This window comes from Thunnus thynnus, chromosome 19 (genome assembly GCF_963924715.1).
Source record: "Thunnus thynnus chromosome 19, fThuThy2.1, whole genome shotgun sequence".
Classification (NCBI taxonomy): domain Eukaryota; kingdom Metazoa; phylum Chordata; class Actinopteri; order Scombriformes; family Scombridae; genus Thunnus; species Thunnus thynnus.
The window spans coordinates 14,199,138-14,212,494 of record NC_089535.1 but is presented as its reverse complement, the minus strand read 5'-3'; the positions used below and the strand labels follow the sequence as shown (position 1 = coordinate 14,212,494).

Sequence of the window (13,357 nt, the reverse complement as noted above, 5' to 3'; positions counted from 1 at the left end):
GCACAGATCTCCAGAGGGAATAATACTGAAGCTTTCCCAAAGCATCAAGATGGTGATTCATTATTAGTAACTAATGGGCTTTTTGTCATTTGATGATTCACAAGGACACAGCTTTTGGGTTTCAAATGTACTTAATGGGTTTATTTGTACAGTATTTATATTTTCACTAATATTCATGATGCTGTAATATCTATACTTTACGAAGAATTTTAGAACATGACTCACAGTTATTTCATTAATTCTGATTTTAGTCCTTCTGCATCGTTGTTGGTTTTACTGACATCTGTCTTCTTGTGTTACAGGGATTTCCTTCCCCGCGGTTCTGGCATTGTGACCCGTCGTCCTTTAGTCCTGCAGCTGATGAACTCTCCAACAGGTAAAAAAAAAAAAAATCCCCATAAACATCCATTGAAGTTCTTGTCTTCCAGGTCATGAGATGTGTAGTACTATTATTGCATGTCAAAAGCCTTCATCAGCTGACCGGTTAAATTTGTAACATAAAGTCACCTGGTATTTGTGCATGAGCTGATGCTGCCTCAGCAGCTCTCACTCACTATAGAAAAGCATGAGCATAATATCAGTGAAGGCTTCTGAAGGGACGTTTCTAAACCTGAAGAGGCTTGTCACTTGACGACATCTTGCAGTGTGGAGCCTAAAAGGAGCTGGGATGGGTCAAGCCCCAAACACAATACATAGAACTCATTGTCCTTGTAATGGAATGAAGTAAAAAGGCAAGAATACACTTTTCAAAGAGATAAGTTGGTTGTTTCCTCTGCTCTCTGTAAGCCAGCATCTAGTGGCCATTAAAAGAATTACATCTTAAGGCACTTGAGCTTTCATTTCAGCAATCAATGTCTGTTACTGTGAAGACTGTACAGCATCTTTAATTTATAGCTATTAGACTCAGCCATTTTATGTTAGACTCAGATCTACACTTGTTCCTTTCTCATCGTTCTTGTATTTTATTTGGAAATGTGTAATACATAACAGCCCTGTTCCTTTAAATAGTTTCCATTGATTCTTCCTGGAAGGAGACAGCAGTTAAGAAACTGATGCAGCTTTTAGCTCCCACAGGTGTAAACCTCCCTCCCGTTTCCCCAATGCATGCTAAACATTCCTCCTCCTTGCTCACTTCTTCGAGGGAAAACCTGGTCCCTCAACATCTTTTCCACGCTATCCGTCTCTACAGACTGGGAGATGTAGAGACAATATCCTCATGTTGCCATAGTTACATCTTATTCACAGTCTGTTATAAGCAGCTTTATCGTGGTGTGAATCGGAAATTAATTTGCCCTTGTGTAGTTTGAATATACAGTCATAGCTGCTGGATTATGTTAAACCCTAAACTTAAAGCTTTTTAACACTTTTTTACACAATAACACAATGTTATTTTTTAGGCAAATCATCAAATATTTTGTCTTTTAAAATAATATTATTTATTCAATTCTTTGAATGAAAAACTGATTTGAAGCCTCATAGTTTATTTTTCAACAGGTCCTCTTTCTGTTTTCTTCTCTGCTGTCTTTGTTTGTCATTGTCTAATCATCCTCTAATCATTGTCCTCTCTTTGTTTTTTTTACAACTGTTTCCTCTTCTTGTCCCTTCCAGAGTTTGCTGAGTTCCTTCACTGTAAGGGCAAAAAGTTCATAGATTTTGATGAAGTCCGGCAGGAGATCGAGGCAGAGACCGACCGTATCACCGGAGCCAACAAGGGCATCTCCCCTGTGCCCATCAACCTGCGTGTCTACTCCCCTCATGGTGAGACTGACACAACTCTATGTATACATGAATTTGGGTTGACTTGCATAATGTAGATTTTTAAAACTTTTACACACTCTGGTTTGGATCCAGTTTGTCATTTCTCCATGTCTGACATCAATAAATTAAGGGCTGTACATCCAGGCCTTTTATTTGGCAACAGTGCATCTGAAGAAGCTCCTGCATGTGGCAGCTTTCTCTTAGTCCTCTTGTTCCATTTTTCTCCTCACAGTGCTCAACCTGACGCTGGTGGACCTGCCGGGGATGACCAAGGTGCCGGTGGGCGACCAACCTGCGGATATCGAGGCCCAGATTAGAGAAATGTTGATGCAGTTTGTCACCAAGGACAACTGCCTGATGCTGGCCGTTTCCCCGGCAAACTCTGATCTGGCCAACTCTGACGCTTTAAAGATTGCCAAAGAGGTCGACCCTCAGGGTGAGTGTATGCATACACACACACACACACACACACACACACACACAAACATATTCACACACACAAAGTTTGCAGAAATGTACAGAAACCAACTTAAAGGGGACATAACATGCTTTTTGTGATATTCTGTCATTTACTGTATATACTGTTATAATGTTGGATGTCTATGTTAAACATGGTCAAAGTTCCATAACATGAGGTGAGTGTATGTGAAAATGCTCCCTGAAAGTCAAAAGCCAGGGCTTTATCCTGATCTGAACGCTCTGTCTGCAACGTTACCTCTACCTCTCCATCAAACTGACATCAGATTGCGTGGGTGCATGCCCACACATGGCCGTCAGTTAGTCTTTGTTGTTGTTAATTGGGTTGTTCACGTTGTCCACTGGTTTTGATTGGATCAGCTTGAGCATGTACAAATATATTTGAGAAGTTGACATTTTGAGTAAAGAACGAGAAAAACTGAAATCTACTGTTTGTTTATGTGAGATAAATTTAGTTTGGTTTTTTTTTAAACTGTGAATCATGCAAAGATACTTCAGTAGAATATAAAGAATATAAATATAGACCTTCAAATGTGCATGATACGTCCTCTTTAAGTATAATTTTGAAGTACCATATTGGCCCGAATATAAGGTGACCCTGATTAAAAGACGACCCCCCCTTTTCCAACAACTGTTTTTGGAAAAATATCATTACTTTTTGAATATAACTTACATCATTGTATAGTTACATACTCACCCACTCTCCTACCAGGCTCTTGGAAGCAGTCAAAAATAATTTTCTCTGGCAGTTGGCATTTATAAGACTCTGTTTGTCTTTTTGAACTCCTTATCATCTGTGACAGTGGTATTTGGCAGCTTGACATATTCCATTTCTGCGGTAGAGACGTCGGAAGACACTTTGGATTCGTTTTAATTTGTTATGAATTTATTTTCTCTGTGACAGAAAAATACGTTACATGAATCTTCAGAAACTCCTGCAGGTTAAACTGGACTAACAAAACACTTTTAGAGCTGACTGATTCTAACGCACTCACTATAAATAGACTTTAAGACACTCGCTAGCCTAGCAACATTAAAGCTACAAACAACCCACAATGCAAGTCGGTTTTACATCTTTAACCATTCAAAAACAATATTTGATGCTGTGATCACGTTATTGTCTAAACTGCGAATATAAGACGATCCCACTTTTTCCAGTATTTCCAGGAAAAAATACTTATATTCTTATATTCAGACCAATACGGTACTGATACTTTTCTTGAGTATTTCCATTTTACTGTGTGTTACTTTGTAATTCTACTCCACAACAATTCAGAAGGAAGTATTGTAGGCCCACTTTTACCCGCTATAGTTATTTGATAGCTCCTAGTTACTTTTCAGATTGAAATGTTTACTCCAAAGATATGAGATCACTTCCTAAAATATGACGCCTAGTTACAGAATAAACTGCCCAAAAGTATATAAAGTAAAAAAAAATAGGTCCATGATATCCTGTATATACTAATATAAAACTCTAAAAGGTGCCCTTCTACATAACTTATTAGTAAGTAGGTTTTACTAATAATATTGTAATTTTATTTAGGTCAAATTTTAAATGCAAGACTTTTGTATTGAGTATTTTACACTATGATATTGATTATGGTTTGTGTGTATGTGTGTGTGCATGTAGGAATGAGGACCATTGGTGTGATCACCAAGCTGGACCTGATGGACGAGGGGACAGACGCTAAGGACATCCTGGAGAATAAGCTGCTTCCACTCAGGAGGGGTGAGCACACAAACAGTACCTCTTTTCTACTTCAGGGCCCTCGCAATGACACACTGTTTCCCTCTTGTGGTAATAAGGCAGTTGTACTCAAATGCTCCAACCACTGGGGGAAAAAAAAGAAAAAAAAAACAGAGAAAGGGAGGGAGAAATGGAGGGAACAGGGCGTAATAAAACAATACTGAGTGAGAAATCAAAGCACAGACAGAAAGGTATATAGGAGGAGTTGTAAGGGAGAGGTGGCAGTGGGCAAAGAGAAAAACACTGTCTTGGAAAAGAGCTTGCATGTATCTTGTGGGCTGCCCTTTATTGCAATGTGCTGATGTGGTACTTTTCTTTTCCATTTGCACTTGGTTAGGACCCAGGCATGTGCTTTTGAATATTTTCCATGTCCTTTGTTTTTTCTATGTTTTTTCCCCCCGTCTTTTTCTCTCCGTCTCTCTCCGTCTAAATGCTGTGGATGTTCACATTTACAAGCCTGCTGGCTCACAGTTGCATTAGTTATAGAGCATGAAACAGCCTTTAACTGAGTGATGCATGAGAAAACTTAACTGGAGGTGAAATGGGATCTGCTTGACCTGAACTCTCCTGGTTGTTTCTCTTTTCCTTTCTCTCTTTCTGTCATTTCTTTCTTCTTTTTTGATTCATGTAATCCCTCCCTCCTTTCTGTCTTTCTTCCATTCATCCTTCGTCTATATTCTTTTCTTTAATCCAAAGTCTCTTAAAATGTGGTTTTGCTCAACCAAACATTATTAAACACAGTTTTTAAACGCTTTAGTCCTGGAGGGGCTGTTCATTCTGGGTTTGGCTGCTTAAACTCAGTTCATATGTAGAAAATAAAGAGTCCAGCACGATTCCAGATTGGTACAAGACTACAGTATACTATCTCCCTTTCATATTACCAGTCAGTCCACAAGCATTGAATCCGTTCCAGTCTGCTCCATAAAATTCCAGGAAGTTATGAAAAGAGTTGGATCTGGTTTTCTGTACTGTAAATCTCCGTGGGATTCTTTGTGTCCAGGTTACATTGGTGTGGTAAACAGGAGCCAGAAGGACATAGATGGGAGGAAGGACATCAATGCTGCTATGGCCGCTGAGAGGAAGTTCTTTCTCTCTCACCCTGCTTATAGACACCTGGCTGACCGTATGGGCACTCCATACCTCCAGAAAACCCTCAATCAGGTAGGTAAAAAAGCAATATATAGGGACTGTCCAACATTCCCCGTATTCCCAGTGATCTATCTCTGACCTTTAACCCACACAGCAACTGACCAACCACATCCGAGACACCCTGCCGGCTCTGCGGGCCAAGCTGCAGAGTCAGCTTCTCTCCATAGAGAAGGAGGTGGAGGAGTACAAGAACTTCAGACCTGATGATCCGTCTCGCAAGACCAAGGCTCTGCTCCAGTGAGTAGATACAGCACATAGATAGACAGAGAGATAGATCGACACATCGATAGATACATAGATTCATTGATATCTGTTCCTCTGTCTCCCTGCAGGATGGTGCAGCAGTTCTCTGTGGACTTTGAGAAGTGTATAGAGGGCTCTGGGGATCAGATTGACACAGCTGAGCTGTCAGGTGGTGCCAGGATCAATCGCATCTTCCATGAACGCTTCCCCTTTGAACTGGTCAAGGTGTGTATGTGCCAGATTTTGTGTTTATTCATGTGATTTGGTTTGACTGTTTTATTGATAATCCTCACTGAAGCTCTGCAAATGGTTTGTATGACAGTATAGTGTAAGATTATATTCCTATGATTGAAATCTCGTAATTACAAAAATATAATACTGTTTTTTGAGAAATACTCAAAAAAAAAAAAAAGACAAAAGGTAATCAGGGAATGCACATACAGTAAAAGGTTGATATGGGTACCATCACATGTTTAGTGTCCCAAATCATAGGGCATAAAATAAATGGCTTAGGGTATAATTCATGAGTCAGCACATTTTAATAAATATACTGAGATCTAATGCAGGAAAACATAAAAATATAAAATTATCATGAAACTGTGTGCAGCCCTTGTATATATTATCTGACACTGGTTTAGTCTAAGTTTTCCTTCCTCTGTCCAGTTTACAGAAAATTTATTATCATGATGTTTTGATGAAAAAACATGTACTGTAGCCTACATAAACAGAGTAAAGTAAACAGTGCATACAATAAATGCATAGAAAGCCATGCTAAAAGCAGGGGTAATGTTTACCATCTTAGTTTAGCATGCTAGCATCTGTATTGTATTGTATCCATGAAATTATTGCATCCATGAATATCTTTACCACATTTCATGACAATATATCTTTTAGTTGTTGAGATATTTCGGTCTGGCTCGATAGACCGACAGACTAACATTGCCATCCAAAAGTGCATGCCGCTAGCATGGGTAATAAGAGATAGTGATATATAGCACATAAAGTATTATTGATACAGTGGGAAATACTCAGAATCAGAAAAAGAGAGAATATTGGAGTGTACTAAAATATTGACAAAAGAAAAAAGGCATCTTGATTTATGAGAAAACAAGCTCTTTCTGGGGTTTTTTTGAATCTGTCTCTCTGATATCATTTCCCAGTCTGAGAAGGAGAGAAGTCCTCCCTCAGGATTTTTATTCTGGGCTATTCTGACCCAAACATTCCTTGTTTCCTCCCTCTCTGTTTAACCACTACCTCTCCCGTAGTCGTCTCTTCACTCTCACTTCCCTCACCTCACCTTCCTCACTCTGTCACTATATCCATCCACGTTACATCCCTCCCCCACTTCCTGTGTGTTCGCATTTCATCATCTTAACCCTGAGCTTGTCCTTCCTCCATCCACCTTCTCTGACCTCTGTCTCTCTAAACCTCACCCCCGCTTTTACATGTATTCCTTTTTCATTTTCTCTCTGTCAGCCCTTCTTCTCCCTCCTTTCATCCGTCCATCCATCCGTCCTCTCTCGCCCTCCCTCTGAGGATATAAATCTTAATGTCTGGGACAGAGGCTGCAGAAAAAAGGCCCCGTGCGTTTCTCACTGAAAAGACAGAGCAGGTTGCTTCCTAACCAAAAGCTTGACTCATGACACAGAACCCCCCCACTGTCTGCCAGATAGAAGTCAGTTCATCATTATGTTTTATATGTTTATAATCCATCATTCGAAGTTAGTATGAAAACGTATTGAGGCAAGATTGTGGTTTTGCAGTAAATAAAAAGTGAGATTCTTGGACAAACATATTAAAAACAGATTTTTTATATAGTAGCTCAGCTTGAAAGCAACTTTCAGTGTTACAGCTTGTTAGACAGAACAAAAGAGTCAAATCTGTGATTAAGGTTTGCAACATAAAAGCGGCCAAGACATTTAAGAAACGGTTTGGTCTAACCCTGTGGTTTCCTACATTACTTGCGTAAAATAGAGTCTACTTTGAATCACTTTTAAAGGTCTGAAGAGGTCAAATTATCCAGTAATTTTGCAAGAAAAAGACAAAAAAAGTTGGAAAACATGAATATAATTCTGTATAAATGTTTTTTCTGCTTTCATAACAAATAAGATACATCATGCTAACAGATAAAATTTAGAGGTGTTACAGTAGGCGGTAGATTTTTTTAAACTTTGGACAGAGCCAGGCTAGCTGTTTCCCTCTGTTTCCAGTCTTTATGCTAAGCTAAGCTAAGCTAATCACTGGTTGGCTCAAGCTCTGTATTGAACAGACAGATGTGAGATGGTATCAATCTTCTCATCTAACATTTGGCAAGAAAAAGTGTATTTCCCAAAATGTCAAACTATTCCTTTAATCGTCTAACAACTCCTTAGATATTGTTGCACTGGTCTAATTTGTGGAAAATATGGATCATACTGACAAAAACAACAAAAACAACAGAGGGCATATATGAGTAGAAGTGGGTTCTTAATAAGCTCGAAACATGCGTTTTATGAGCTGACATGGTATTTGGAAATTTGTAGAAAAAAAAATACAGAATAGAGGAGTTTAGCGAGCGGAAAGTTTCACATATATTATGAGTTTAGTTTATGTGAGCCTGTGTGAGCTCTTAATGCTTCCTGATGTTCTCTCTATCTCTTTTTCAGATGGAGTTTGATGAGAAAGAGCTCCGCAAGGAGATCAGCTACGCCATCAAGAACATTCATGGCATCAGGCACGTCCGCCCTTCATTTCCCCCCTCCGTCTCTCCTTCCCTCCCTCTATTTCTACGTCTTAGTCACCTCTGCTGTATCCAACTGACTTTGCCAATCTAATCGCCAAGACCTCTAGACTTAGACTGAGTGCTCTGTTGCATACTGATAACAAAATTGACAGAGGAGATTTGGGATCAGATAGGTGACTACTGGTTGCATGATACTTATTTTTCTGGCTTTCCCTTGTGTTTTGTGTTTGTTTGTCTATTCATGCTATTGTGTTTGTCAGTCATTTGTCTGGTTGGTGAAATTCTGCAACTTTCTCACTGTATACTTTATCATCCAATAAGACTGAAAACATCATAAAATGATCAGTTTATATTTGGTGCCAAATAGTGCTTTGGTCTGTCTAAATTATACTTCTGGGTAAATACTGATTTACAGTCTGGCTGCTCATCTGTTTCTAGGTAACAAGTGTGTGAAACATCACTGTGCTTTACAGAGAAATATTTAATTTATTTCTATGATGGAGAGAATATTTTTGGTTTATGTTACCACTGATTTCTACTTTATCTACTTTTCTCTTGCTACAGTATTTTGAGAAATGTGTAGTTGCGTGTAGAAAATATACATATATCATTTCACTAAAAAATATTGTAACCTTATTAGTTAATTACATTAATTGCCTAAATGTTTGTTCAATGATTTCACTAACCTGTTGCTAAAATACCATATGATAATTTATTAATAATTGGGTTAATTTGGTTGCTTAAATTCAAGTTTAAGTTAAAAAAAAATGCCATGGAAGTCCATATTCAGACATGTGCTAAGTAGATTTTGGTTGGCACATTCATATTATTGAAATAATCTGGGTCCAGGGCACGCCTTCAAAACTGTCAGGTTTTTCTAGTGGCCATCCCTTTAAAACAAGCACCTTTAATCCCACAGAAATCAGATGTTGACACTTACCAAGGCAAAAAAGGGAGGTTGTGTATGAATTGTCATTCTTTTTTTTTTTTTAAGTTTGTTTGTTGTCAGTTTGAATCATGGTAAGGTCTGTTTCATATCTGAGTTTACTAGCTAAGACATTTCTTAAGTTTGAATAGTGCAACCTGATTTAATGAATCAGCAGTTTGAAACTTGCTTGTAGTAACCAAGAACTTATGAAAGACTTTATGTACAAACTAGTGCAACCAAGTCCAGGACTGTATAAACTATGTATTTGCCATTGCAATGGCGTTATAGGTGCTTGAGTAGTTGTACCAGTTGTAATGCAACTGACTCCAATCAGATAGAAATGTTGAACAATGAAACCCTGAAAAAAACCTTCACTCCTCCATGGAAATAAATTAAATACATTCAGTTTTCAGTGTCAAGTGAGATCCCATTCATCCTCCTCAGGCAGGAATAACACACCATCCAGTCTACAGTAACACATTAACTCTCAACATCTTTTGAGGGAAAATGACTGGATATAATCAAAGTAGCCAACAAATAACTTGAAATTGCTTAATATTTACCCAATGTCACTTGATATTTCCTTACACATGTTGATTTGTTGAAAATTTTGGCTCCATTCCCTTTCCCCCACTAGTTTGTGTCTGTTTATGTTTGTCATTTGGGAAAAGCTCATACATGGGGGGTATTTCTTTACAATTAACACTTTTCTCTTTACCCAACCTTCCTCCCTCCTTCTTTCTTTCTCTCCACCATCCTCCTCTTTTTTTGGCCCCGTGGCTGGTTCTCTCTCTGACGAGCAGAACTGGCCTCTTCACCCCGGACATGGCCTTTGAGACCATTGTGAAAAGGCAGATTGGGAAGATAAAAGAGCCTTGCACCAAATGTGTGGACATGGTCATTTCTGAGCTAGTCAATACGGTTAGGCAGTGTACCAAAAAGGTAAAAAAAAATAAAAGTAAACAGTGGATAGCACTTTTTTATTTTATTTTCAACCCTCATCTGCAAAGTCCCTCCGCTGTTCACTCCCTTCCACTGTAACCACCTGGCTCCCTCCAGCCTTCGTTGTTTTTCGGACAGCGAGGAGGCTGGAGTGGCAGGGTGGGCTGTGGTATACCTGCCTGCCTGTACTGGACTGCTTTGGACGGGTTTGGCTGGACAGACTGGCCGTGGTAGAGAGCTGTGCTGAAGAGAAAACAAAACAGTGTGGAAGCTGAGTGGTTATCGATATATGGTTGCCAAAAAAAGAGTCAGTGATATTAAAAAAAATTAATTTATGAATCAGATTTAAGGCTTTGATTAAATAATATTTCAGGACAGTTTCTAACTAATTATCAGCATTATTTCGCAAGAATTGAGTATCTTTTTCATGGTCTTGTTCCTTTTTGAGTCTGGAAACTCTATTTTTTTTACATTTTTGATTAAGTATTTTACTCAAATACACTTTGAAAAGCAATAATTAGCAGCTTCAGTCAGGTTGTTTCTGCCTGTTTTTTTTTCAGAAGGCTAATTTTGAGCTGTGCCCCACTTCCACACCATGTTCTAATAGTATGGACTATATATAGTAACTGTCATTGTACTGTGATGATAAGATGACATTTTTTTTTATTATTATTATTATTTTTTTTTAGTTATTTGCGCAAGACACTAATGTGTGCAAACACAATAACATGATCATAAATATTATCTTGTGTGCATAACAAGATTACAAGATACAATCTTTCAGCACTTCTGGGCTTCCGTATCACATGACAAGATTTTAGATTAGTTTTTGTTTGTTTTTCCAGATCTACCTGGAGCAAATTGTTTGATTTTTTTTTTGCAGCTGTGAGCAGTTCTTACATTTCCTTTTTGCATAAACAGCAGACTAAAAATTCAATAGTTTTGAATTATGCATGCAGACTTTTGACTTTATACTTGATTTTGTCTCTTTTGTGGTATGCACACACTCTTAACTACTTTACTCAAAGCCTGCAGAAAAATTGCTATTTAGTGTAGAATTGGGACACAGCGTAAGAAAATATGACCACTGCTGTGAAGATCTTGAGTAATTTTCAACTCTGATGTAGTTCTACTTCAGAAATATTTAAGTTAACAAAATAATCCTCCTCAGAAACCATGAGCAAGATACTCTTTCCACCTTCGCTTGTGCACAAAGTAATACACTTGTTTGGAAGATCATGTGTCAATTATTATGAATAACTGGCAGCCGTATTGGATGACCTCAGCGTCCAGACTTCCTTGTGTGTGAGACAGCAGCCGTGCACCTGCAGCAGACAGGAGCCATGACGATTATGTTTTAAGTGCACTTCAACAGGCCTCGGGGGGCTTCGCTCAGGGTTGTGAGTGTGGCCAAGAGAAAGAGTAGTAGTCTTTATCCAAATTGATCCTCTGTGACCAAACAATTTCAACAGCGGTTGGACTGCAACAACCTGGAGGCCTTTGGGATGATATATGTTATGATTAGGCTCCCGCTGGAAAGTTAAGAGGAAAAGGAGGGATGGGCAGGGAAAGGGGATCAGGGAGGAGGGATCAGAGTGTCTTGGCTGAACGCCGGGGTGCACAGCTGCGGTCTCTCGGTGCGTCGCTTGGAGTTTTTTGGCTGTCGGAGTTGTTCAGGCTGGGACCTCTCTCTATTTCTTTCTCTTTTCTCTCATCTTCTCTTTCTCTTTGCTCTTCATTGATAGAGAGAGACTCCAGCTCTGTCCTGTTTTAGAATGGCTTGAGGGGAAACCAAATGTCTCACTTGCATTTTCTTCCTTCTGTGCTGTTTATCCCCCCCCTCCACCCCCACCCCCAACCCTCACACTCCTTGTCTTTTTTAAATATGTTGTTTCTTCTGTTCCATATCCAATTTCTATCCACCTTATCCATGTACTGTCCCTCTCCCTCGCCATCACTTGTTTCTATTCGACTCCCTTTTCTCCACTTGCCTTTTTTTTAAAATTTCCTTTTGCAACCCTCTCTCCACCTTTTTCCTCTTCTTTTTTAATTTTTTTTTTTTTTTTTTTACCCCTGTCTCCCGTGCTGCCTGCCTATCCCTACAGGACGGGGCTGTTCACCCCTGACCTCGCCTTTGAGGCTATAGTGAAAAAGCAGATCCAAAAGCTGAAGGAGCCCACACTGAAGTGTATAGATATGGTAGTCAGCGAACTCACCTTCACCATACAAAAGTGTAGTCAAAAGGTAAAATGCCAAAGAGAACCAAACCACTTTCACTATCTTTGTTAACAGGTAGGGGTAGACCGATGGCTGGACGCTAATTTTCCACTAATAATTGATATCAGGAGATGTGAGAGAAAAAACAAAACCAGGCATAAACTGCTTCCTTAAAGTATAGTAGCAAAAAGTGGCATTTATACTGAAGACTGACTGTTAGATCTAAATAGATATAATGAGAGTTGAATATTATTTTTCTTTCTAAATCTTAAATAGGGAGATTGATGAAGACTTCTTGGTCAGCTTTGCTGTTTAGTTACATGGACGTTTTTTTGATGAATAATTTTCTGTGGTGTGATGAGTGCAATTTATTGCATAAAGCCAAAATTAATTTGACCATTTATGACACATTTTTGCGGAGATTTACTTCCCAATACTTTTAAAATTTTAAGCTCACATTTGTAAAAACTGCACCTACAAATTATAAACCATACAGTATGTTGACTTAGATTTTTGATTTTTATAATACTTTACCAAATTTAACACAAATTGTAATAGGATTTTTTTTTTTGCTTTCATTTATGCCTAATAAATATACTAAAACAGAGTCGACAGCCATGCTAGCTGCACTCTGAGGTTATAATTAACATGCTAACATGCTTATGTTTAGCTGCTAAATATGCTAAACTTTAGCAGGTTAGTGTTTACCATTTTATTTAGCGTGGTAGCACGTTCATATTTGCTAATTAGCACAAAGTACTATAAGGCTGATGGAATATCATTGGTTTTGCAGGTATTATGACTAATTAGTTATAAAACAAAGTATTGGACAAATAAAATAAAAATGTTCACCTGATGATGGCGCTGTATGAAAAGACAGGGGATCAGCTAACATCACCATCCCTAAAGCCACATCGCTAGCATGGCTAAAAAGATTACACAGCTCATGTTCAATGTATTATAATGAATTCATTCTGTAAACTGACTGAGAATAAATGCCCCCTCATAACGAAAAAAAAAAAAAATGGAAAAAAATATCAGAATTTAAAAGTGTAGATCTTATTACACGCTGAAAGCAGGTATAACAAATACACAAATCTTTCCTCTAGCAGATATCGGTCTATCCTTACTTATCCAAGATTTTACTAGTGTTACCATATAATCCACATTTTAA

At 38.4% G+C, this 13,357-nt stretch overlaps 1 protein-coding gene across 4 annotated transcripts in view; it reads left to right on the top strand.

Moving 5' to 3' along the window:
• Positions 1-13,357, top strand: part of dnm1a (dynamin 1a) — a 59,753-nt gene that overhangs the window by 12,484 nt on the left and 33,912 nt on the right. For all 4 annotated transcript variants that reach the window (XM_067573670.1, XM_067573672.1, XM_067573671.1 and 1 more), the window contains exons 2-10: positions 303-376; positions 1,609-1,758; positions 1,991-2,194; positions 3,866-3,964; positions 4,983-5,143; positions 5,226-5,368; positions 5,464-5,599; positions 8,020-8,087; positions 9,828-9,966. In XM_067573670.1, coding sequence (XP_067429771.1) covers positions 303-376; positions 1,609-1,758; positions 1,991-2,194; positions 3,866-3,964; positions 4,983-5,143; positions 5,226-5,368; positions 5,464-5,599; positions 8,020-8,087; positions 9,828-9,966 — 1,174 coding nt within the window. The remainder of the gene's footprint in view (positions 1-302; positions 377-1,608; positions 1,759-1,990; positions 2,195-3,865; positions 3,965-4,982; positions 5,144-5,225; positions 5,369-5,463; positions 5,600-8,019; positions 8,088-9,827; positions 9,967-13,357) is intronic.